The 27,389-nt window shown below is 42.4% G+C and overlaps 1 protein-coding gene and 1 long non-coding RNA gene across 6 annotated transcripts; both read left to right on the forward strand.

The window, feature by feature from the left end:
- The first annotated feature begins 1,320 nt into the window (after positions 1-1,320).
- On the forward strand, positions 1,321-24,688 carry LOC138748213 (ciliary microtubule inner protein 4). 5 transcript variants are annotated; one of them, XM_069908011.1, is made up of 7 exons: positions 1,332-1,604; positions 1,713-1,736; positions 3,640-3,720; positions 12,920-13,377; positions 14,852-14,969; positions 16,624-16,734; positions 24,414-24,688. In XM_069908011.1, the coding sequence occupies exons 1-7, from the start codon at positions 1,577-1,579 to the stop codon at positions 24,671-24,673; spliced, it is 1,080 nt and encodes a 359-aa protein (XP_069764112.1). In that variant the 5' UTR covers positions 1,332-1,576; the 3' UTR covers positions 24,674-24,688. The 5 variants fall into 5 exon arrangements, with proteins under 5 accessions (XP_069764113.1, XP_069764112.1, XP_069764114.1 ...); XM_069908013.1 differs by lacking the exon at positions 24,414-24,688 and adding an exon at positions 20,991-21,166 and having other exon boundaries at positions 1,351-1,604; XM_069908014.1 differs by lacking the exon at positions 24,414-24,688 and adding an exon at positions 17,979-18,079 and having other exon boundaries at positions 1,353-1,604; positions 16,624-16,767.
- LOC138748215 (uncharacterized) lies at positions 3,751-4,231 on the forward strand. Its single transcript, XR_011347873.1, has 2 exons — positions 3,751-3,835; positions 4,048-4,231. It is a non-coding gene; the product is annotated as an uncharacterized lncRNA (long non-coding RNA).
- Positions 24,689-27,389: the final 2,701 nt, after the last annotated feature.

Genomic DNA, 27,389 nt, shown 5'->3' on the forward strand with positions numbered 1-27,389 from the left:
GCATTCTCAGCAGAGTTGCGGACACTATGTAGCGTGGGACGGTAGGTCCCTCTATTGCGTACAATTCATGGGGGGGGGGGGGGGGGCGGGGGAACGGACGATGGTGGACCTGCCCTCCCAGAATTCCATGCTGCAGAGAAAGTGCTGTAGGGGCTGCATGCACTGAGCATTCAAGGGTGGAGGGGGGGGGGGGGGAGATTTCTCTGCTGCATTTAATTCTGGGAATTCAGGTCCACCATTCCTTTTTTTCCCACGGTCGTTATGTTCCCATGCTGTGTAAAAATTGTCCACTATTGCAATTTGTTTCCCCTCTCTCCTGCTGCGACGTGCCCATGGCAGTTTATAATCTTCATTTTAAACTTTTCTTCCTTCACGTTCCTGCCCTCACGCAAAAACTTTTCAATCCCACGACGCAATTCCCCATTTCACACTTGGCTGATTGCAACGCTGGGGATTGGACCAGGGGGCGAGGCCATCAAGCCCTGGTGTGAGATAATGTCATCTGATGCCGGCGTTGAGCTGATTCTGCTTTCAACACTAGGCACTTTTAAGACCAATTGGCAGTTAATTCCTGGGATCACTCGCAAGTGTGAAAGGGGCTAATGTAATGCACAACACCCTGTATATTTGAGTTGCTTTTATAGCCTGTCTGCATCTATCCTGACTATACATGCTCAGTCCTAAGACAACATTTGCACTGGACTGACCAAAACAACTTGCTCCCAGCAAACTGAAAAGATGATGGGAAATCACCCAAAAAATTGGTACAGGATAGGATTTTCTTTCGGTGATTTCCATAATCAGGAGCCCAGAATCCATAAAATACATCCAAAAGTGTTCAGGATGCAAATCTTTGTTGTCCAGTGAGGGTTGACCTTTTCTGCTTCCCGCGTTGTTCTAATGAGTACGGTGCATTTCTGAAGAATATATTTTTGGGGCACTGAGCGATCTCGTCTCGACGTTACATTTTTTTGACGTGCTCCTCCAGTTTATAATAACCGTTGCATTATTCCCACTTCCCCTGTTCCTCGTCATCACCATTTGCCTTTCATTCTCAGCGACTCCATTCCCCAAGTTTTAAAACAAAGTTCTAAGATTTAGAAAGAGGTGGTGGTGGGGGTCGGGGGGCTGGGGGGGGGGGGGTGGGTGGGGGGGGGAAGAGGCATTGAACCATCGAACCATGGCTTCTCCATGGTCACCGCCGGGCTGCAAAACCGAAGAGTTTCAGTGTCATGAGAAATTGTAACAGATAAACAAGTCTTGAGGTTCGAAAAGGCAAGAACAAAGCGAGAAGATCGGAATGAAGAATCATTGTTTCGTGACCAATTTTTTCTGCCGCTTTCCCACTTTGGATTAGGACAAGGGGAAGTTGTCACATGCGTTACCCTTGTTGCAGAGCGAACGGTGCTTGAAATGTTTATATTGATTGCCCGGGCAACCGACGATTTTTAAAAAAAATCCCGTGTCAGGTGACCAGAGAGCTGGCTGTCGGTTGGTGGAAAGGATGTAGCGAGTTGGCGACTCGACACGGCTCAGCTGCAAACGCGTTGCAACTTTCCTTCAACTAATCCTTGCAATGGACCCCGAGTGCCGTCAGTTTCAAGGTCTGTTGTTCTCAACATCAAGAGCCAAAGAAAATTTAAAAGCGGTTAAATATTTATAAAGGTGAAAATGAAGCATCTAATTGCTGACCATATTTTTTTTCTTTGCAGTCTCTGAGGGTATGAAAATTGAAGGTAACAATATTTTAATTTTCCTTTCTTGGCGACGCTGCCTCTTCTGAGTCAGGAGGTTGCGAAGGGACTGTCACGTTGTCGGAGATGGGTTCTTTCATATTGATAAGGCCAGACCCTCGTCTGCACATTTGGGTAGACGAAAAAAAATCTTCTTTCCACTGTTGCTAGACAGAGCAAGAACTTAATCGGCGGTCTTCGAGCTAACATGCCTCTCCGCCGCCCTTTGAGTCAGCGGAGCTATCTCAGTATATATATCTCAGTATATCTATCTATCTATCTGTGTGTGTGTATATATATATATATATATACGTGTGTGTGTATATATATATATGTGTGTGTGTGTGTATTAGGTACACATATATATACATATATTCTTTTTCTTCTTCTTTGGCTTGGCTTCACGGACGAAGATTTATGGAGGGGGTATACATATATACACATATATATACACACACACATATATATGTGTGTATATATGTATATATATATATACACACACACATATATATATGTGTGTATATATGTATATACAGCTGCGCTGGATGGGTCACGTCTCCAGAATGGAGGACCATCGCCTTCCCAAGATCGTATTATATGGCGAGCTCTCCACTGGCCACCGTGACAGAGGTGCACCAAAGAAAAGGTACAAGGACTGCCTAAAGAAATCTCTTGGTGCCTGCCACATTGACCACCGCCAGTGGGCTGATAACGCCTCAAACCGTGCATCTTGGCGCCTCACAGTTTGGCGGGCAGCAGCCTCCTTTGAAGAAGACCGCAGAGCCCACCTCACTGACAAAAGGCAAAGGAGGAAAAACCCAACACCCAACCCCAACCAACCAGTTTTCCCTTGCAGCCGCTGCAATCGTGTCTGCCTGTCCCGCATCGGACTGGTCGGCCACGAGCGAGCCTGCAGCTGACGTGGACTTTTTTGCCCCCTCCATAAATCTTCGTCCGCGAAGCCAAGCCAAAGACATATATATGTGTGTATATATGTATATATATATATATATATATATATATATACACACACACACACACACATATATATATATGTGGGACATGGCTGGATATTTTTTTCATAGTGGGGAACTGTGGGATAAAAGGAAGGTCGGCGGAGATGAGCCGATCAGCCTTAATCTCATTGAATGGCAGAGAAGACTAGACGGGCCGAATGGCCAACTCTTGTTCCTATGTCTTATGTTCTTCTTCCCCAATCGATAATGCACACATCAGATTTTGATGCTGTGGAAAATATGTTTTAAAAACCGCAGGTGTTTGATCTGTAAAATAAAAGCAGACGATACTGGAAATACTCAGCAAGCTGGGTTGCATCTGTGGAGAGAGAATCAGATATGATGTTGGGCAAGGAGAAAAACGAAAGGATTTGGGGGGTGGCTAAAACCAGGATGACTTTGGGATAAGTTCGAAAAAGGTTATCTGGCCAGTGAATGAATGTGGTAAAAACACAAATGCTGGAGAAACTCAGCAGGTTAAACAGTGTCCTTTATATTAGCAAAGATAAAGATACATCACCGACGTTTCGGGCTTGAGGCCTTCAATGCAAAGCCATAATACATTGGTGAAGGGCTCAAGCCTGGAACTTTGCTGCATCATGTTTGACCTGCTGAGTTTTCTCCAGCATTTGTGTTTTTACTTCAACCACGGGGTCTGCAGACTTTCGTGTTTTACTTTCATTGAGTGAATGGGAGTGGTTAGAGTGGGCGAACACAGGCAAAAGAAGGCAGAGCAAGAAGACATCAGGCTGGGCATATCTTGCACTCACAGGAAATTTAAAAACAGGGTTATGGGTGTGAGGTATGGAAAATTAAATTGTCGTGAAGTAGGGTGTCAAATGAGGAGCTTGCAGTGTACTGTAACGCTCTAAAAGCAATCTCCTTTCCAGACAAACTGATGACAGCCAAAGTAGTGGCGGCGAACAAGTTCCCAGGTCGAACTCTCTTTGGTACAACGTTGGATTGTCAAGGTCGGTCCAAAGACATTTTCAAAATGCCTACCTGGGTTGTAGGTCACTTGGGTGTAATTGGGGCGGCACAGGCTCGTGGACCAGAAGGGGCTGTGTTCTCTCAATTTAAATCAAGGTAACACTTTGTGACCAGTCCTGAGGTTACAGCTACAGTTCTTGTAAAATGAGCTGTCACAGCTTTGTTTCATCACTGCCCCATTCAAACCTTTCCTACCCATTGTCCTGGTTCCTCCAAGAAAAGGGGAACGTGGGCAGGTAGCAAGCACAGCCCTTCCGACCTGCTTTCCCATTCGCCCAATTAACCTCCAATTCCTGTTGCTTTGGCAGGTGGGAGGAGACCCCATGCAGACGCGGGGAGAATGTCCAAACCCCTTACAGATTCGAACTGGGGTCGCTGGCGCTGAAATGCGGTCCGTCTTCTGTCTCTTCAGTCCCTCCCAGAGTTTTGTGCCTCCAGACTTGATAGAGTTAGAATAATGAATTTTTATTTTAAATAAAATGTAATAATTTATTTTTAGTGGCATACATAATGCAGGTATAGTAAAACAATATAAACAACAATTCATTTATAGTTTAACAAATTAATTGGTGGTTTTAGGTGAGGGGCATACAAAAGGGGAGGGTTTTTTCTTTAGTAAGGGGGCGTTAGAAGGGTTTCTGTTCCATGCCTTGTATACTTACTAATATTTTATCATTTGTATTAATTTTATGTTTCATGGTTTTAAATAAAGTATTCAAAAAATTCATAGCATCATTGATAGAAATTAAATACTTTGTATATTTAAAAATTAAAAGTTAAAAATATTAGATAAATTGATTTTAGAATAATTATAATTAATAGAATTCTTCAAATCCAATTGAAGTTCACGTTAATCGTCAGAGTACGACACATGACTTCACATACAACCCTGAGATTCTTTTTCCTGTGGGCGCGGCAGAATTTCTTCTTCGTGGTAATGCAAACCGTGCAGTCCTCCCATCCTCCAGGAATATATCAAATAGACTGCTATTGCACTGTCTCTAGGTAATTGAGACCAAACTTGTCCACCGTGGAGCGACAAACAATCTGCTGGAACTCAGGAGGTTGAACAGCATCAGTCGGTGCAAAAGAATGGTCCAGAATCCTTCACCAAGGCAACACGTTGTCATCCCAAAGTTTTTAAAACTGGATTTCACTCCTTTTCAAAAGTAGGTTGCAGGATCAATACATTCAAGAGCTCTGTGAATGAAATGTAATTGTATGGCATCTATTAATAACACTAAAAAAAAACCTCCTCTGAATGCAGTACCTTACTTTGATGGGTTAGTCCCCAGCCTGACTGGTTCTCACCGGATGCTCGTCTCTCTGCAACTACTGAGGCCAAGTCATTCCTCTAAATTTTCCAGCAGTATACAGCATTATATTTAGTTAAATGTTGAAGGTTAATTCATATATTTTAAAAAAAATTGGTTGATCTTCAACATTGATGCCATCACAAAGAAGGCTCGCCAGTGGCTATACTTAGGAGTCTGAGGAGATTCAGTCCGTCACCGAAGACTCTCGTAAACTTCTACAGGTGTACCGTGGAGAGCATTCTGGTTGCATCACTGCCTGGTATGGAGGTGCCAACTCTCAGGACAAGAATAAACTCCAGAGGGTTGTTAACTCGGCCTGCGACATCACAGGCACCAGACTTACATAGGAAGTAGGAACAGGAGTAGGCCAAAAATGGCCCATCGAGCCTGCTCCGCCATTCAATAGGATCATGGCTGATCTAATTTATGACCTAACTCCACCTACCTGCCTTCTCCCCATATCCCCTAATTCCTCTATCATGTAAAAATTTATCTAACTGAATTTTAAATATGTTTAATGAGGCAGCCTCAACCACTTCCCTGGTTAGAGAATTCCAAACATAAATTCACTGTAGAGGATGTCTACCTGAGGCGGGGTCTTAAAAAAGCAGCCTCTATCCTCAAAAACCCCCTCCACCTAGGCCTTGCCCTCTTCACTTTGCTACCATTGAGAAAAAAGTACAGGAGCCTGAAGACAAGCACTCAACAACACAAGGACAGATGGTCACGTGATGGAGTAGGGGCCGGTAGGGGAACTCCAGCCCTCTCCAGAAAAGTAAAAAAAAAGATAGAGAAAAAGCAAAGGCACAAACATAAAAATCAAAACAAAGTGAAAGTAAAAGTGTGGAGAAAATGGCAGCGAAGAAAGAAAAACCAAAAACAACGGGAAGAAAAGAAGAAGGAAAGACGTCAGAAGAAGAAGGTAAAGGCCTTACATGTCCGAAGAGGCCCGCTGCGGAGAGAGAAGCCCGCTCCCGCAGGTCAGTGGAAGTCCCGGGCTCAGAACTACAAAATGGCTCGCAGAGCCGAGTAAAAGTGCGCATGAAAAAAAACACACTGACGGGAGGGGGGAACAGCTGCGGAGTCGATCTCCACAGCTGAGAGAGACACCTGCAGCACAGCAACAGGTGCAGAACACAGACAATAACGACAACAAGAAAGAAGAGGGTAAAAAGAAAACAAGGAAACAACAGATGGTCAACCCAGAGGAAGAAGAAGAAGAACAGAAAGAAGTGGAAGAAGAAGAGAAAGGCAAGACAATGGATGTATCTTTTTTAAAGAATATATGGAATCAGTGAAAGAATGGCAATTACAAGAATTTGATGAGATAAAAAGAAGAATTAAGAATGCAGAAGAAAAAATGAATAAAATGGAAATGGCCATGTCAGAGATAGGAAAAAGAATGGAAAATATGGAAGAATGAGAAACAATTGTAGAAATGGAAGTAGAGGACTTAAAAGAGAAATTAGAAGAATCTAATAAAAAAGTTAGAGGCACATGAGCTGTTAGCTCAGAAGATAGATATAATAGAAAACTATAATAGAAGAAATAACATAAAGATAGTGGGCCTTAAGGAAGATGAAGAAGGCAAGAATATGAGAGAATTTATAAAAGATTGGATCCCCAGGGACCTAGGAAGACCAGAATTACAGGAAGAAATGGAAATAGAGAGGGCACATAGAACTTTAGCCCTGAAACCACAACCGCAGCAAAAACCAAGATCCATTTTAGTAAAATTCTTAAGATATACAACAAGAGAAAATATATTGGAGAAAGCAATGAAGAAAGTAAGAGAAGACAAAAAGCCACTGGAATACAAAGGTCAAAAAATTTTTTCTATCCAGACATAAGTTTTGAACTCCTGAAGAAGAGGAAGGAGTTCAATACAGCAAAAACGATCTTATGGAAAAAAGGATATAAATTTATGTAAAAGTACCCAGCGGTACTTAAAATAGTTATTCCAGGGCAACAAAACAGACTATTCTCGGATCCAGAGGAAGCAAGGAAATTTGCAGAACAACTACAAAACAAGCAGAGAGATGAAGACGTGTAATGAGAGTAAAAATGACCACGAACTATATGTATGTGTGTAAAGGGGTATATGTGTGTGTATATATATAGTGTGTATACATGAATGTATCCGTATTTAGAGGAAAATATATAGAGTATAGACAAGAATTAATAAGGGAGAGAAAGGGAATAAGGAGGGAATTAAAAGAGTGACCTTTGTTACATATGAAAATTGAAATCTTTTCTGGGGGGGGCTGGGTGGGGAGGAGTTATGGTCACTACAAAATCAGTTGATGTTTGCAAGTGAATTCGCAAATCCAAATGGAGAGGGGAGATGTGGTTGCCCGACAAGGGATAAAGGGAAACTCAGGAGGGGGAGGGGAGAATGGGGTTAAAGAAGTTTTAAATAGGAGAATAAGGAAAATGTTTGATGTTTTAGAAATGTTGTCTTATAAAGTGTTCAAAACAAGAAAGCAGAAATGGATAAGAAGGAAAGGTGATGATGGAGAAACAGAAAGGGAAGATAAACAAAGTATGAAATGGCTACGCTGAACTATATGACTTTAAATATTAATGGAATACATAACCAAATTAAAAGGAAGAAACTGCTAAATTTACTGAAAAAAGAAAAAATTGATATAGCATTTGTGCAAGAAACACATTTAACTGAATTGGAGCACAAGAAATTAAAGAGAGATTGGGTAGGACACGTAACAGCAGCATCGTATAATTCAAAAGCAAGAGGAGTAGCTATATTAATAAGTAAAAATGTGCCAATTAAAATAGAAGAGGAAATAATAGATCCAGCAGGGAGATATGTAATGATAAAATGTCAGATATATTCAGAGTTTTGGAATCTACTCAATGTATATTCACCTAACGAAGAAGATCAAAAGTTTATGCAAGATTTTTTTTGAAGATAGCAGATACGCAAGGGAACATATTAATAGGAGGGTATTTCAACCTGAATTTGGATTCAAATATGGACAAAACTGGGAAAAAAATTAACAGAAAGAACAAAGTAACCAAATTTATAATTAAATCAATGGAAGAAATGCAACTTGGATATATGGAGGAAGCAACACCCAAATGAAAAGGAATATTCATATTACTCGGCTAGACATAAAACATACTCAAGAATAGACCTATTCCTGTTATTAGCTCGTATGCAAGACAGAGTAAGAAAAACAGAATATAAAGCCAGAATACTATCGGACCATTCACCCTTAATATTGACAGTAAAGTTAGAGGACATCCCTCTAAGAATGTATAGATAGAGATTAAAAGGCAGGATTTTAGAGAATTCATTGAAAGACAAATTAAAATGTACTTTGAAATAAATACGGAATCAGTGAAAGATAAGTTCATACTATGGGATGCAATGAAAGCATTCATTAGAGGGCAAATAATACGTTATGTAACCAAGATGAAGAAGGACTACAATCAGGAAACAGAGCAGTTGGAAAGGGAAATAGTAAATATAGAAAAAGAATTAGCAATGAAGGAAGATACAACTAAAAGAAGAGAATTGGCAGATAAAAAAAGTAAAATATGAAACACTACAAACTTATAAAGTGGAGAAGAACATAATGAAGACAAAACAGAAATATTATGAATTAGGGGAAAAAACGCACAAAATTCTAGCATGGCAGCTTAAGACAGAACAAGCTAAGAAAATGGTATTGGCATCAAGGAAAAAAGACAAACAAATCACATATAATCCAATGGAGATCAAGGAAAACTTTAGAGAATTCTATGAACAATTATATCAAACTGAAAACGAAGGGAAAGAAGGGAAAATAGATGAATTTTTAACCAAAATTAAACTAGCAAAATTACAAATAGAGGAACAAAATAAATTAACAGAACCATTTGAAATAGTAGAAATACAAGAGATAATAAAAAAAATTACCAAATAATAAAACACCAGGAGAGGATGGATTCCCAATAGAATTCGATAAAACATTTAAAGATTTATTAATTTCTCCCCTCCTGGAAGTAATCAACCAGATTGATAAAACACAAAGCTTACCAGATTCATGTAAAACAGCAATAATTACAGTAATACTAAAGCAAGGGAAAGATCCACTTGCACCAGCGTCATATAGACCAATATCATTACTTAACACAGATTATAAGATAATAGCTAAACTATTAGCAAACAGATTAGCAGAGTATGTACCTAAAATGGTAAATCTAGACCAAACTGGATTTATTAAAAAAAGATGCACAACAGACAATATTTGTAAATTTATTAACTTAATTCATGCAGTAGAAGGGAGCAAAGCGCCAACAGTAGCAGTTGCTTTAGATGCAGAGAAGGCCTTTGACAGAGTAGAATGGAATTATTTATTCAAAGTATTGCAAAAATTCAGTTTACCAGAGAAGTATAATAATTGGATTAGAGCATTATATAAGGGGCCATTGGCGAAAGTGACAGTAAATGGATATATATCAAAGCAATTTAACTTAGGCAGGTCAACACGGCAGGGATGCCCACTATCACCCTTATTGTTCGTGTTAGCTATAGAACCACTAGCAGAATTGATAAGAACAGAAAATAATATAAAAGGGATAAAAATAAAAGACAAGGAATATAAAATCAGTTTATTTGCGGATGATGTTATAGTGTACTTAACAGAACCAGAACTATCAATAAAAGAATTATATAAGAAATTGAAGGAATATGGAGAAGTGTCGGGTTACAAGATTAACGTAAATAAAAGTGAAGCAATGCCAATGAATAATGCGGATTTCTCAAAATTTAAGAAGGAATCACCATTCAGATGGCAAATGGAAGCAATAAGATACCTAGGTATACAAATAAATAAAAATCTCGGCCATCTATATAAACTCCATTATTATCCACTAATGAAAAAATTACAGGACGATTTAGAGCATTGGAAAGATTTACCACTAACACTAATAGGAAGGATAAACTGTATTAAAATGAACAGTTTCCCAAGGATATTATACCTATTTCAGGCATTGCCAATACACTTGACAGAGAAATTCTTCAAGGAGTTAATGAAAATAATAAGGAAATTTTTATGGAAAGGGGGGGGGAAACCGAGGATAGCACTAGATAAATTAACAGAATGGTATAAACAAGGAGGCTTACAACTGCCAAACTTTAAAAATTATTATAGAGCCGCACAATTAAGATACCTATCAGATTTTTACCAAACAAGGGAAAAGCCAGATTGGACTAGATTAGAATTAGATAAAATAGGGGAAAAGATACCTGAACACATATTATATAAATGGGATGAAAAATTGGTACAACGTAGGAGTTCTCCAGTATTACATCATCTACTCAATATTTGGAAAAAGATTCATGTAGAAAGGAATAAAACAAATTACCAATTACCAAAACTAATATTGATGCAATATTAGTTTTTCAATAGATAACCTTTCCTTTAGAGAATGGGAGAAAAAAGGGATCAAAAGAATAGAAAATTGTTTTTCAGGAGATAGATTATTATCCTTTGAACAAATGAAAGATGAATACAATATAACTCAAGATACAGTGCTGGCATATTACCAATTGAGATCCTACTTGAAGGACAAATTAGGAAGCAGTCTGAGGTTACCAGAGGGAAGTAACTTTGAATATGTGATTACAGACACAATGATAATCAAAAGATTTATAACAAATATGTATATTAAACTGCAAGAAAAGGAGAATGAGGAAACAAATGGTAAAACTAAACAAAAATGGGAACAAGATTTAAATATAAAGATAAATAAGGAAACATGGGAGAAATTATGTTCTGGAACGATGAGAAATACAATAAATACGAGGTTACGTATGATACAATATAACTGGATACACAGGCTATACATTACACCTCAAAAGTTAAATAAATGGGACCCAACAGTATCTGATAGATGTTTTCGATGTAAAAAAGAAATGGGAAGAACAATTCATGCAATCTGGACATATGAGAAAGTAGAAAAATTTTGGGAAGATCTAAACCAAATATTAAATAAAATTACAGAAAACAATATACCAAAAAACCCAGAGATCTTCCTCCTAAGTAACATAAAAAACAAAGGATTTGGAATTGATTTGGATGGTGCACAAAAAAGATTTGTTAAGATAGCTCTAGCCGTAGCACAAAAATGTATTATGTTAACCTGGAAATTGGAAGATAATTTGAAAATACAACAATGGTATATAGAAATGAATAAATGTATTCCATTAGAAAAAATAACATATAGTTTAAGAAATAATATTGAAATATTTGAACAAATATGGGAGCCTTACATGAAACACAATAGAGAAAACCTACCGGGGACATTCACTACCTAAATTAACAAAAGGAGAAGGAAATGAAAAGAATTGACTCAGTGGAATTTCTTGTTTAATTTTATTGAATGACAACATTGTTTGACTGGTTTAATGTATCTTAGATTTTGTACTTTAAATGGATGGGGGGGAGGTAGGGAGGGTGGAATGGGAGGAGGGAGGGGGGGAGAAAATGACACTGTATATATTTGAAAAGGAAAATGTATGTATCATGGTCAATGTGGTTTATGGTGTGAAAAATAAAAAATTAAAAAAAAAACCATCGTTCTCTCAAAAAAAACCAAAATAAAACACACAAGGACAGCTTTTTCCCCACTGCCATCAGATTCCTGAATGATCAATGAGCGGACTTGCTGATTGTTAAGTTGAGGAAGGGAAAACTAGAGGTGTAAAATTTTGTGAACATTGGGGGGGATCAGAGATGAAGAGGACGAGCAAATTTAAGGGAGTCACTATCTCGGAGGATCTTTCCTGGACTCAACACACCAATGGCATCGTGAAGAGTGCACGTTAGCGCTTATACTTCCTCAGGAGTTTGTGGAGGTTTGGTACGAGGTCAGAAATACTGGCAGATTTCTGTAGAGGTGTGCTGGAAAGTTGTGCTGAGTGGCTGCATCATGGGCTGGTATGGGGACACCAACACCCATGCAAAAGGTAGTGTAGTGGATGCAGCCCAGGACGTCACATGCAAAACCCTCCCCTCCATTGTGAACATCGACAGAGAATGCTGCCGTCGGAGAGCAGCAGCAATCATCAAGGATCCACACCACCCAGCACACGCTCTGTTCTCGCTGCTGCCATCAGGAAAGAGGTGCAGGTGCCACAAGACTCGCACCACCAGGTTCAGGAACAGCTGCTTCCCCTCCGCCATCAGACTCCTCAACGACAAACTCAATCGAGGACTTATTTAAGGGCTCTGTGTATCATTTATCTCTGAATATTTCTTTTTCTGCAGTGCACCATCAGTTTGTTTACATTTCTCCCTTTTGTATACACCTCTTTCTTCTTGAGTACTGTTTATGGTTAGCACAGCGCTATTACAGCACCAGCGGCCCAGGATTGAGTCCAGCCCTTTCCGTAAGGAGTTTGTAAGTTTTCCCTATGTCTGCGTGATTTTCCAATGAATTGTCTGGTTACCTCCCACCCTTCAAAACGTACCGGGGGTTGTGGGTTAATTGGTGTATTTGGGGCAGCACGGGCTCGTAGACTGACTGTTGTATGTCTAAATTTTTAAAAAGGTATACCGATAAGTATAAATTTTGCCTGGCCCGCAGGAAAAACAATCTCACAGTTGTATGTGATATCAAATATGTTCCTTGACAATAAATTTGAACTTTGTAAATGCCACTGAATATTTGTCTATTCTTTTCTATTTATTTTCTTCTGTTTCTTTCATGTGGTAATTAAATTTATACTTATTGTTTGTTAGTGTATTTTAAATACCTACGTAGCTGCAGCAAACCAGAATTTAAGGGTCTCTGTAGCGTGCACAGGTAGTTGTATGTATGACAATCAAACATGATGATCATCTCATTACTACAGGGCTACCAGAGAAGGAACAAATCTCTAACAAGTCACCAAGTTGCCATCAACCGGGGTCTCCAGCGGTGCAAGGTGCAAACGGTGCTCACCGAAGTCGGCCAATCAGTGGTCTGAAGCCGGACCACTGCTTTGACTCTGTAAGGGCCACGTGCCCAACACCAGAAACCACAAAGGATGCAGGTGCCACCACTCCCTTCCGATCCGCCCAGGGCAGGGACAGCCAGACCCGACTGGGGGCGTCACGCGAAGCAAAGGCCTCCGGCTCTGATGGAAGAACCACGGAGCAGCAGGTCAACGGTAACCTGGTCCCCATGCAGAGAGAAACACCCAGCTTGCGGACCCCATTGTGCAAGACCCCCGAGAGCTGTCCCCCTCAGGAAGAGCAGTGTGTAATCCCTAAAAACATTCAGCATAAGTTTAGGACCCACGTTCTGAATGAGGTCCTATCGGACAAAGAGGTGAGTGAAAAATTCCCCAGGTTGACAGAGCGAGCGAGTTGCTTTCTTTCATTTTATTTTCATTTGTATTTCCTGTGAATTATTCAGCTAATCTCCAGACATGGGTCCCTTCCTTCACAAGAAGTCAAATAGAATGTTGGCCTTCTTTGCTAGAGGAATTGAATTTAAGAGCAGGGAGGTTACAGGGCACTGGTGAGGCCACATCTGGAGAAGTGCATGCAGTTCTGGTCTCCTTACGTGAGGAAGGATGTACAGGTCGAGTACCCCTTATCCGAAGATCCAAAACCACATTTAATTTTAGCACCGATGTGACATCAGAAGTGGGGGGAAAAACATTCACCATCTGGCTTGTCTGTGTGGGGCTCTGACCCTCTCTCGGTGCTGGTTTGATTACGATAACAGTAAATAAAAACAAAATCTTTGCTTTTTGCTGGGAAAATGCCAAATGGAATTGGATCCTTTTGGCATCAGCTGCAGCTGGAGTCAGTAACTCCATCCTCAACATCGGGTGCGGTGCTGTCTGCATTGTAGAAGTCGCCTTTTCCTCTCAGGCAGAGCAGGACCATAGTCATGGACCAGTGGTGGCGGTGGGCAGGTGTCGGGGTCCGGCTGCGGCAAATGGGGACCGACAAATCCAAAAACTGAAAATAGTCTAGTCCCAAGTATTTCAGATACGGGGTACTCGACCTGTACAGGCTTTGGAGGTGGTGCAGAGGAGGTTCACCAGGATGATTCCAGAGATGAAGGGGTGGGGAGGTTGCTGGCCTATGAGGAGAGATTGAGTCTTCCGGGACTGTACTCGCTGGAATTTAGAGGAATGAGAAAGGAGCTTATAGAAATAAATAAAATTATGAAAGGCATAGATAAGAGGGAGGTAAGTTCTTCACATGGGATGGGAGTCTGGAACTGGGGACATTGCCTGAATGTTCAGGGTAATAGATTTAGGATGTAGATGAGGAGGAACTGCTTTTCCCAGAGGGTGGGGAATTATGGAATTTGCTGCCCATTGAAGGAGGGGAGGTGACCTCAGTAAATATATTTAAGGCGAGGTTGGCTAGATTTTTATATAGTTGGGGAATTAAGGGATATGGGGAAAAGGCAATGGGTGGAGATGAGATGATCATCAAATCAGCCATGATCCCATTGAATAGCTGTGCAGGCTCAACGGGCTGAAGGACCAACTCCTGCTCCTGTTTCTTATGTTCACCCCAAAGACTAGGGGCTGGACATCGACACAAGTGATTCTGATAAGAGGAGGAAGAAACTATCCTTGGATATTTATGCCTTCAAAGGGAGGGGAAGAGGTATCCTTAGGTATTCAGTCTGTGACATGAGGTTCAAGAGCGACTTGATATCCATGGAGCAAAACCCCACATTATCTCATGCCTTGAACAAACAGGAAGAGGCACCTGCCTGTTCCCTGGCTTGGAGGAAGGCCATCCTGACCTGTGTTTTATTATTGATTCCCCCAAAGGTTAAGGAGTTCTTGAATCAGAAAGGAAACACAGCACAGAGGAGGCAAAAGACCATCATCGATGAGTTGAACATGTATGAAAAAATAGGCTTTCTATTGCGAAGTAACATCTTCCCAGGTACTGTCAAATCTAACCAAAGCTTTTCACTTAAATTATTCATCAATTGTTCACTTTGATCTTAACCAAATAACAATAAAACCCCTGGTATCCGGAATTCAAGCAACCAGAAAAAAAAATCGTGGAAAAAGATTTTAAAAAATAGTTTACCAATCACACAAGATACAATCTCAAGCAACCAGAAATTTGAGCATCTACCAATGCCAGTTGCCGGATACCAGGAGTTTGACTGTACTAGCATAATCACATTAAACGAGATAGGCTGCAGGTGCAGCGGTTTAGTGCAGGACACAAATATGCTGGAGAAACTCAGCAGGTCAGGCAGCATCCATTCCAACTTTCTTGTCATCTGATTGCACGAGTACAACCTGATGAAACAGCGCTCTCTGGTCCTCGGTGCAAAAACGTGGAGACACACAACCAGGTATAGCACACATTCAGACAAACAATACATATGCAGGACGAGTACTCACATAGAATAAATAAATAAATATCTTTTCATAAATCTGAGAGTTTTGGACGGTCAGTGTGAGCAGATCCTTTGGTCGCTCTGCGTTCTCCCTGCCCGTAGGAAGAAGCTGTTCCTCAGCCTGGTGGTGCTGGCTCTGATCCTCCTGTATCTCTTCCCCGACGGGAACAGCTGAAAGATGCTGTGAGTGGAGTGGAAGGGGGTCCTCAATGACCTTGCCAGCCCTCTTCAGACCATGATCATCTCGATGGGTGGGAGGGAGATCCAAGGGATCCTCTCTGTCACTCTTGTAGTCCTGTGGATTGACCTCCGATCCATTTCTCTGCAGAAACTGTACCGCCCTGCAATGGAGCCGGCCAGGACGCTCTCGATAGAGCTCCTGTAGAAAGTTGACCTAATGGTGGCCGATACATAGGAAGTAAGGTTACCTTTTCAATTGGCCCAGGCCCGAAGGATTCCCATGAATGCTGCGTGACCTGTTGAGCTTCTCCAACACATTTGTGTACAGCACTAGTGCGATCAATCCTGTTTGCGAGGAGTTGGAATGGTGGTACAACAGGAAAGTGCAGGTGTCTCTGGAAGGTAGTTATTGATTGGAAATTTGTCCATGCGTGGTGCTATATAAATACCATATATACTTGTGTAAAAGTTGATACCATGTAAAAGTCGACCCGCTTATTTTTGGCCCAAATATCTGATATTTTCCATATATTGCGTGTAAAAGTCAACCCCAGTCTCGCGCCTCGGTCTGGGCTGTCTGTCCATCAGAGCTCGTGGTGTCTCGCTATCAAAAGTAGTATCCATGTTATAATCGACCACATAAATTTATCATTAAAAATGGTTTACAGAAAATCAACAGGTACATAATGTTCGGGGCAAAGATGAATTCATTTCCTTTGTTTGCCCCAGTGCTCCACAATTTTAAATTTGGAGTCAAACAATTCATGTGATTAAAATCCAGAAGGAAACACGTTGCTCATGGTGAAATGCAGGCAGGAAAGCGGGAAATGCACAGATGGTCGGGCGGCGTCAGTGGAGGAGTAAGCAGAGTTGATGTCATGGGCTAAGACCAGGCTATTCAGGAGCAGGCCATGTTGGCGAATTGCCAATGCATTTCCAAGGCTGCTGGATACCCGAGAGAGAGCATGGAGAATGATGAGGGCGGCTCTGTTGTTGTGACGTCAGGTTTCTCCGGAGGATGGAAGAGCGAAGCCCAGTCCACCTACACGAAGGAAGTGGTTGACTGCTTCAAACGGGACCCGGAACAGTGGCATGGCAGAACGTCGGATGATCTGGGTATGGTTTCACTACGATTTCCTTGGCCTCCGTGTATCTTTTCTGGGTTGCAAGAGTTGGCACGGAAGTGGTGGTGGGGGGCGGGGGGAAAGAGGGGAGGGAGAAATTCCCATTACCTCCCAGGTCAATCAACCCTTGTTACTGAAGGTATTCATCCTCCATCCGAATCCCCATGCTCATCCGTACTGCTCTTCCCCTTGGCCTTGCTTTGTTGTGGGCTGAGGCAGGGGCTGTTCTCTTTTCTCTGATCAGGCCCTGAGCTGAAACCTTTTGGCAGTGAGTGTAGGCCGGTCAAATCACAAGATACTGAAGCAAAAAATCAAGTTCCTGAAGGAACTCATTGGGTCAGGCAGCACCTGTGGAAGCAGAGGAACGGTCAAGGTTTTGGGTGTGAGTATTTACCTCCTCAACCCACAATCCGTTGTCACCTCTGCACTCCCTTTACTCTGGAGTTCTTGATTACACAGAGCAACCAACATTTTCAAAAGGTTTGCTTCCTAAAAGAAATTGGGGATTATGATAGACAATCTTAGGATGAAGACAAATTTGATGTATCATGCCAGAGGTTGGAGAACATTAAATTAACTTTTATTGACTTTAGTATGTTTTCATAGGACACCGCAGCACAGTCCAGACTCTTTGGCCCTCAATGTTGTGCTGACCTATATATTCCTATCTTGTCACCCTCTATTTTTATTTCATCTATACGATGAATGCCCCGAATGTTTCAGCCTCCAGCATCACCAAGGCATTCCAGGCACCCACAACTCTCTGTAGATTAAACACATACTCCTGAAGTCTCCCCCCTAAACATTCCTCAACTTCACTTTGTATCGTTAATCGCTGACATATCCCTGCTCTTGTATACTAATCCTCTAGAAATGAATGCCAACATTGCATTTGTCGTCTTGTAGAGGTGGACCTGAGTAATGGATGTCTGGGTTCTTTGTGACATTGGCTGCCTTCTAAAAATCTACATCTCTGGAATTGCTTTAAAGGCCTGTTATGGCCTTCCATTTCAAGATTCAAAATTCCTTTGTCATGTAATATTACACAAAATTGCTTTCTGCCTGGCGTAAGTCAGACAAAGAGTTGCCACTAGTGTCACCCGGTGCCCGGAGAGAAAGAGAAATTTTCTGTATTTCTTTTGACAATCAAAATAATACTGGAGTTTTCCTGGTTTTATGAATACCTTGACTTGTTGAAATCTGACTTAACACAAATTCTCCCATACAATTCCAAAGCATTTTTCAAACCACTATTGATAATAAAATATTTCCTGGTATTCCTTAATGACGAGGTAGGTACGGTATATATTCCAACACAATAAAACCACTGGGGGAATTGATAGACACCAGATAAGCAAGTTTTCTGGTTGCTTGAGACTAACTCTTACAAAGCCTAACTAATGCACCTGCATTAAGAATAAAGTTTAAAATACTTACACTGAACAAACTTCACCTGCATTAACAGATAAACCTTAAAGCATCTTACTTCATTTTTATTCACATTTAAATTTAGACATATAGCATGGTAACAGGTTATTTTGACCCTCGAGTCTGTGCTGCCCAATTTTTTTTAAAACATTTAACTGCCGTTGCATCTGCAGGTTCCTCCCCCTCTACAGAGCTGCCTGAAAGATGAACAATAACATCATAGATAGTTAATTTCCACCCCCCCCAAGATAAAGCCTCTGACCGGGGGAACCCTTACTAAGCGCGGATAAGGAGACACTTTGAGATAATCACCCCCAACGGCGAGCGGCATCAACCAACTCTTCATCTTGGGTGATGCCATTTTATTCAAACAGCTACAAGCAAAGTTCGACCAAGGCCCTCCGCTGGCTGTATATTTACTCTCAACTCCACCAAAGGTTTACTCCAGAGAACATTTACTTTTACAACTTTAAAATTTATTTATTTATTATTTATTAAATCCCAGCTTGAAGCTGCTGAATCCTGGAAAACAGGGATTTACTATAGTTTAATTATGGGTTGAATATTCAAAGAAATGAAAGAATTATGACAATAGAATGATACTGTATGTTTCAAAAAAAAAAGGGCTTTTCTGATTGATGAAGAGCTCTTGGGAACGGAACCCTTGCGTAGCCTGGAGACTGCCTGTATCGTGTGAACGAGATTATTTGATTCCAACCTTATGGCCCGATACTAGTAAGTTGTCTGTCATCTTTTAGGTCATTGGGCTCAGATGAATATCATTCATCAGAGAGTCAAGAAAGCACTAGGGGAGCTGGAGAAAAGATTGGAGAATTCCTAGAGCGATGGAGGATATAAAGCAATGAATTAAAATTGTTCACCTTTTATGAGGAAAGTATAAAGATCTCCAAGATAGTCTCATGTACTAATTAAAAAAAATAATTTAAATGTGCACAGATTTAAGATAGAGGCGAGTGGGTTTTGTCTTTGGAAAGTATCAGGTTTGGTGGGTTCACAGAGAGAGGAGTGTGGACACAAATGTGACAATCAAAGGTAACTTTATTGAACACATGTGAGACAAACGGGAAGACGTCAAACAAAATACTTAATTACTCTACTACTAAATAACTATGTAGACATTCAGATCAGACCCAGGTTGGACTCTGATACCATTGGCTGCCTATCTCTACACACTCCCTCATCTGTACACACTTTATAGACAGGGATTTTTAGATATATTCCCGATTCCCCATACTAATGGGGGTGTGACTCTCTGTAAGCACTGATCTCTCACAGTACTACAGCTCCACTTAAGTGTAGTGCACACCTTACTCACAACTCTTCCAGCAATGTCCACTGTAGCGACTTGGCGTGGAGTGATGTCCTGGACCTGGACCAGGAGTCAGAGAGAGAGAGAGAGAGAGAGAGAGAGAAATGTGGTTCACATCGATGTTTTGTACCGTTCTGAGGTGGGCGACTGGCCAGTGATGACAATGAATAATTTAAATGAGCCAACGGTGAGGTGTGCACTAAGGTTGGCCACAGTCCAACCTTGACTGGCAGCTGATGTGACTTCTGAATAAGTTTCAGACAGGGGGGACACATGACCACCCGCAATCCACAATGTTTCAGATCGACAGGGAGACCAGGTGTTCCTCCACAATCCACTTATAACGGGGGGGGGGGGGAAGTATTGGCCAAGCTACTGATTTCCACTGAGCAGTGGACCTTGTCCTGAGAAGATTATTGCTGGTGAATGGTGGAGAGAGGCAAATGGGATCTGGTACCCAAGGCCGCCTGCGATCTGGACGTCATTTTGTTCCCGTTCTGATCCATTCTGCCTCTGGTGCCAAGTGACCCAGCTGTCTGAGTGCGGGGGAGGGTGGGGGGCTTGGTCAAGAGTAAAGAATTGTTACCAAACAATGAGAGGCAAGGAAGGCTCAGCAGGTAGGGCACTACTCCAGCACGTCATGGGGCCTCTCCGGCACCTCCTGTCACCACTTTTGGTAAGGTCCGGCACCTGAAAATAAATAGCCCTGCACCCCTGTCGGGCAGTATCCATGAGAAAAATGGTCGCTCAGGGTTTCATGCTGGAGCCCTTTATCGAAACTGGGTTGGGGGGGGGGGGTGTGTGTGGAATAGTAAGCATAAAAGATGGAGGGGAGAGGCTACAGATTCATGTTCTCCAAGATTCTACTATTTACCCATGCACTGAGGGGGCAACTGCCGGAAGCAATCAGACTCACACCAGATGGGAGGAAACCGGAGCCCGGGGAGTGTGTGCAAACTCCACATGGACAGCACCTGAGGTCAGGGTAGCACCTGAACCACCCCATATTGCAACCAAAACCTCAACAGCACAGCCAGACATTTCTTTTTAATACATTTTTTATTGATTTTAATAAAGAACGTACAGATAGGATATAATTAAATAAGGTAGTACAGACAATTACACAACAATAAAATATTTGGTATATCACTAACATACATAAATAGAACATCATATCCACAATTCATATTCTAAATTGGACATGCCTTTTCTTTGGAAAAAAAAACCTAATAATATTTAAAACAAGAGGGAAGAAAGAAATAGTAGAGGAGAAAGACTCAATCCCCTCACCGAACTGTGTTGCCAGATTCTGTATTAAAAGAAAAATGAAGATAGTATGAGGAACATGGAAAAGATACGAGTCGGGCAATTTAATTACATTGGAGTAAAATTATAAAGTAAGATAGTGAGTTATAAACAACCCCCATAATGTCTGGAATCTTATATCTGAATTATTAATTGAATAACAAATCTTTTCCATGTACAAACAGGACACGATGTCACGGAACCACCGATCGTGAGTAGGCAGGCCAGCATCCCAGCCAGACATTTCCACACGGAATGCTGGAGAAACCCAGCTGGTCAAATGGTGTCCTTTTTTAAAATTTTTAAAAAATTTATCACATCATGAACCATATCAACCAAAATATGTATAGAGGTTTCTCATTGAATATACACAGTGACATTATCCCCTTCTTTCCTCCATTCCCCCTTCCCACCCCCCCTCCAAAATCAATAAATATTAAACATATACAATACAATAAAACCATAAAACAACGTCTTCACACAAGGGAAAAACAAACAAGAAAAATGTGTCATCTACTTTTACACAGTAAATGTCAAACACACTTTATGTTAAAAATACATTGATTACATAGTCGTACTGTCTACAGATTTTCGTGATTTCTTTCCACGCAAATAACCCTTGGAACCACAGAACATTACAGCCTAGAAATTAGGCCCTTCTGCTCTGTGCTGAACTATTTTTCTGCCTAGTCCCACTGACCTGCACCCAGTCCATAGCTCTCTATACCCCTCCCATCCGTGTACCTGTCCAAATTTTTCTTAAATGTTAAAATTGAGCCCGCGTTCACCCCTTCAGCTGGCAGCTTGTTCCACACTCCCACCACTCTCTGTGTGGTTTCCCCTTAAACCTTTCCCTTTCACGCTTAAACCATGTCCCCTGGTTTGTATGTTACTTACCCTCGGTGAAAAAAGCCTCTCTACATTTACTCTGTCTGTCCCCCTCATAATTTTAAATACCTCTATCAAATCTCCCCTCATTCTTCTATGCTCCAGGGAATAAAGTTCTAACCTGTTTAACTTTTCCTTTTGAACAACCACATGAATGAAAGAAAAAAATAGAGAGTTCTGGGGTAGGAAGGGTGTAGTATTTTCTTTTGGTAGGAATATGTAGGTCAGCACAACATTGAGGGCTGTAGGGCTTGTACCATTGCTGTTATGTTCCATGTACCTCATTTCCTGAAGTTCTGGCAATATCCCAGTAAATCTCTCTGCAGTCTTTCAATCTTGTTGATATCTTTCCAGTAGTTAGGTGATTAAAACTGCACACAATACTCCACATTCATTGCCCTTGTCCACATCTCAACCCTAAGCACTCTGCAACCCTCATATCTTCACTCTGTTCCACAGAAGCACGTTAACTGATGGTAGGAACTAGGGTCCTGTGGTGGCTTTGAAACTCTTCAAATCCAGGATAGAATTATTTATCTCCAGTTCGGTCACATATTCCTCTTGTATGCCAGTGGAGAAGAGGCCAAGAGGTAATAGGACACGGGACAAACAGAAGTTTAGACTCTGGCTGGAGAATCCCTTCCCAACATCTGCACAAGCCCTTAAATTTTTTTCTTTGGTGACAATTTCAGTCTCTCATCAGACACTCACTCTGTTCTGAAAATTGCTGATGAACCTCTCTTTTGAGGTCAGGGGGTCCTTGAGCAGGTATGTGGCCGCTGCAGTTGCATTGTTCAAAAGGCATATGGGCAGGTAAGTGGATAGGAAGAGATTAGACCGAATGGAAGAATATGGGACTTACCCAGAATGTCTCTTGGTTAGTATGGATGAGTTGGGCTGAAGGGCCAATTTTAGTGCTGTCTGACTCTACAATTATATGTACACCTGGTTCTATTAAAAGAACACACTTCAATTGTGAAAAGCACTATTTTGGTAAAAACACAGAGGAACTCTGCAGGTCTCGTAGCATCCATAAAAGGTTAGGATATAGAACCAGTGATTCTGGCCTGAGCCCTTCCTCAAGGTACGTGTAAAAGGCAGGCAGGCAGGGGGAGGAGGACAGACCAAAGGTGTTCATTGGATCTGCAGAAGAGGCCAGAGAGAGGAAAGGTGAGGATTGATTGGTGGAAAGGGTGGAGGGAGGGGGGGGGGGGGAGGTTGGCTCTGTGAATGCAGATCTGGGGTAAAGGAGACAGAGGGAAAAGAGAGAAAGATGGATTGGGGAGGGGGTGGAATGGAAACCGGAGAAGTTGATGTTATTGCCATCTTGGAGGGTACCCCAGTGGAATATCCCTATGTCTCTCTCTCTCTTCCCCTCCCTTTTTTCTCTGTCTCCTTTACCCCAGCTCTGCATTCACAGAGGCACCCTCCTCCCCCAATCAATTTTCACCTTCCCTCTCCTGGACTCCAGATCCAATTGACACCTTTTGTCTGTTGGTCTGTCCTCCTCTCCCTGGCCTTTAATTCCGACACCTGCCTGCTTTTCATTCATACCTTGAAGAAGGGCTGAGGCTTGAAACGTCAGTAATATATCTTTGTCTGTTATGGTTGCTGCAAGACCTGCTGAGTTCCTCCAACGTTCCTGTGTTTTTACTACAGTTTCAGCATCTGCAGGCTTTCATGTTTCACAAAGACTGTTTGGATCACAGATAAGAGGCTGTGGGCACACCTGGCCACAGGAAGACAGAGCACTGGAGAGAATGCAGACAAAGAGTTATGAGGGCTGAGAGAGATGTTATCTTGGCGGGAATTGCTCTCCATGCAATAAAATAGACTGAGCAAAGATTATTTTGGACATATAAAATTGTAGGATGTGGGAGAAAGCTAACAGAAGAAAAGGGGCCTTCACTGGACAACAAAGGTTTGCTTTCCAAAAAAAAATGGTGATTATGATTGACAACTTCAAGATAATTTCAGATTTTCTGTATCACGAAGGAAGTTGGAGAAACATGAACTCTTATTGAATTGAGCACGTTTAATCGCATTGTGACGCTGACACATTGCATTAGTTCAACTGACCTAAAAATGTTTTGCCGCTGATGTTTTTGTTTGTACTCAGCATCTGATGCCCCTCATGTCAAGTGTCCGACAATAGACGGCCGGCACTGGCACTGATGGATTCCAGTTGCCCTGATACCGCTTTTCCATGGTCGGAATGTCTTGGCGAAACCTTTCACCGTGTTCATCTCTGACAGCACCGAGATCAGCCGGGAAGATGTCCAAGTGCGAATGCAGAAAATGAAATTTCAATGACACGTGGCGTCTCATGGTTTTGTATGCTTGAAGCATGTTGTCCATCAGCTGGATGTATTAAAAAAAGTAGGTTATATCTAAAAAACAATACCTGATAGGAAAATTTTAAGGCGATTTTCGTGATCAGCATCCCATAATCCATAAAATACACCCAAAAGTGTTCTGGAAGCAAAATCTTCGTGGTCCAGTGTAATCCACTTGAGAGTGCAGAATTAATTCATGCCTGAAGATGGTGCCACTCACCCTGGACTCTCCACCTTTGGAGGGGGACTTGAATCCACAACCCACTGACTCGGGTGGGTGGTCCCTGAGCTGCAAGTCATTTGTGGAGAAGGGGCCAAAGAGTTGGGTGGTTGAAACGGGGCATGATATTCTCGGTCACTCCTACCCCCTTTTGCTGTTTAAAGGTGCCTGGACTGACACACTGATGGCCCACGAGAGGTGGTCAAGACACCTCCAGCGGTACATCGGAAAGCAGCTGAAGTTGAGGAGGACCGGCTCCAAAGCCTGCGATCTTGTAGCCATAGCTGAGCCAGGTCACCCCAAAGCCCAGAAGAAAGTTGCTGCAAAGCTGCCAACGGGCAGAGTGAAACTACAGGCGGACGGAACAATAAAAAAGGACGAGAAGTTCTGGGAATTTTATAACCAATCTTTGCCTCCGTTGTAAACTTGGTTCAGCTGGGGTTCACCTTCCCTGTGGCATCTAAATAGGTGCCTTTCTCAAAGGGCAATCAAACCAAAGCAGCATTGAGATGGCAGGAGCCCCTTTCTCACTACCGACCCTCCTAGGAAACAGGAACATTTGCAGGGCAAGCTGACCCCAGGAGCCTTTCACACTGTACCATTATTTGGAGGTGATTCTGCAACGTGGGATTTTAAGGGGGGGGGAGTGGGGGAGGAGGAGGCAGATAGGCAGGATGAGTGTGAAGTCGGAGATGTAAACGGAGGCGTATTCTGACTATTTTTGAACGTCAATTTATAACTAGAGGATACACTGACACATTTCCCGCCACTGTGACACACATCACTATTCGTACCTGGTTGGACTGGTGGTTGTTTCACACTACCAGAAGGCGATTGGTGAGTTAACTCGGCCGGGATCTGACACTTGCTTCCTCCATGTATCAGGTTCCAGTTGAAATCTCCTTGCCCTGCCGGGTTACGCCATTTCACACTGCGCGGTTTGATCCGCAACATTGGCGGGGTTAACTCAGACGTCATCGGTGGCTGGACACTGATTTGATATTAAGACAGACGGGGCAGGGTGATGTGTTGCAGCTGCAGTAAGTGGGATCAACGGCTGGTCTCTGCAGCTGCGACTCCGTGTTGGCGAGATGGAGCCCGAGATTGGTGTTGAGGCAGAGTGAACGTTACCCTGGACCCCTCGGAGTTGTTGCATCTGAGGCCGCGGAACGGGTTGGTCAGGAAGGTAGAAGTGTCTGTGTGTGTGTGAGAGAGAGAGACGGGTGGAGGCAGAGACTGCGGGTCGCTGAGCAGATTTGCGGGACAGACAGCCATTTGCGTGGTCAGACATGCGGGGCAGTGCACAAAAGCGCTGGAGAAACTCAGCAGGTCACTCAAAGGTAACTCAATTCCTGGACCCTTCGTCAGGAATAAGAAAAAAATACGCCTGATTTTAGTTTTTTGGTTAATCACCGTTTGATTCTGGATTTGGAACTAGTGGTGGTTCTGTTTCTTTATCAGACTCCCTTGGATATGGTGGTAGATGCCCAGGGATCTCCGCAGGATCTGACTCAGACACAATCTCATGATCGAGGGACTCAGCTATCACACTTGGTCTGGCACCAGTAGTGGAGAAGTAAGACCCCGTGTAATCAGGAATGTTTATTTTGATGCTTGTTACTGGGCAAACTCTGCCCAGCTCATCAGTTTTCCTCTAGCCTGGAGATTCCTCATTCAGGTGACATACAAGAACAATACCTGAGGAAAGGGGGATCCTGATTACGTGATTGGTTGACATAATGATACAATTTGCAGATGAATAGTGCGTAGCTTAATGTTGATTGGGTAATTCTTGTCACATGGGAGAAGACTGTTTTGGATTGGTCAAGTCAGATTGCACTGGGATATACAAACCGATGTAATTATATGTTCGGGTACTTCTGGATTCCCTACCGGGGTGGGTAGGTGGGTAGGGTGATGGACCGCCCACAGTCCAGTGTAACGATTAAAGGGAATTGGCTCAAGAGAAGTCTGAGCCCTTCATTCATCAGGAGAGTGAGGTTCGGATCTTACCCCAGAATCTGGATCGAGGATCGGCACCGCTCCTCCACAGCAAAGCTGGTTTGATTCTACGTGAACCTTTCAGATTTCGACCTCAATTGCAAGCAACCACTTCTTGGTTCTGCAAACCACCACATTACGCACCTTCCTTCCACGAGGTGGAGAGGAGTTTTGTACAATCATTTTCATTTGCAACTCCATGCCGTCTGTTTGCAGTACAGAGATATCTTTTGCACCAATTGAGTCTGTTCAGCTACTGAAACCCAATCTGACTAAGCAAGGCACCAACTTGTTTTCAAACCTCTCTCCATTAATGTTCATGTGACTGTGTGTAGTATCTAACATCGTTTTCTCCAGTGGAAAAATCTTGTACAAGGCGATACTAGGTGATGGGGTGCGTAGAATTTCAGTGTGGTAACTCTCTTGTATTCTGTACTACAGAAAGTTGTGAAGTTTAGATTATTAGAAGTGCAGTAAAATCCCTGTCATCTGGAATTCAAACAACCGGCAGCCTCCAGCAACCAGCAAAAAAGTCACGGAAAATAAAGAGGTAAAACACAGGATTCTGTTGACACCATGGTTAAATGAAAAACACACAAATGCTGGAGAAATTCAGCAGGTCAAACAGTGCCTTTATGTAGCAAAGCCTCACCAACGTTTCGGGCTCAAGCTCACATGTCTGTTATTTCAATTCTGAGTCCTCCTCTCAAGCTCGCATGTCTGTCCATGGCCTTTCACACTACCCCACCCTGACCACCCGCAGATTGGAGGATCAACCCCTCATTTTCGTCTGGGCCCCCTCCAACCCCAGGGCACGAACATTGAGTTCACTGCATTCCACTAATCAGCTTGCCTCTTCCCCCCCCCCCCCCCACCTTAACTTAGTCATTCCAGTTCCTACTAACTTTCTCTCTCCACCTAGACTAGAATCCTCCCCCACCCCCACTTCCTGCAGTCCTCACCATCCCCTCTCTCCCCTTTTTTTTCGGGCATCTCTCATGTTCCCCCACACCTCGAGCTCGAAACGTTGGTGATGTATCTTTACCTTTGCTACTTAGAGGCACTGTTTGACCTGCTGAGTTTCTCCAGCATTTGTGTGTATGTTTTTTTTCCACGGAAAATAGAGGTAAAAGATATGA

The sequence above is a fragment of the Narcine bancroftii genome, chromosome 13 (genome assembly GCF_036971445.1).
Source record: "Narcine bancroftii isolate sNarBan1 chromosome 13, sNarBan1.hap1, whole genome shotgun sequence".
NCBI classification, from domain to species: domain Eukaryota; kingdom Metazoa; phylum Chordata; class Chondrichthyes; order Torpediniformes; family Narcinidae; genus Narcine; species Narcine bancroftii.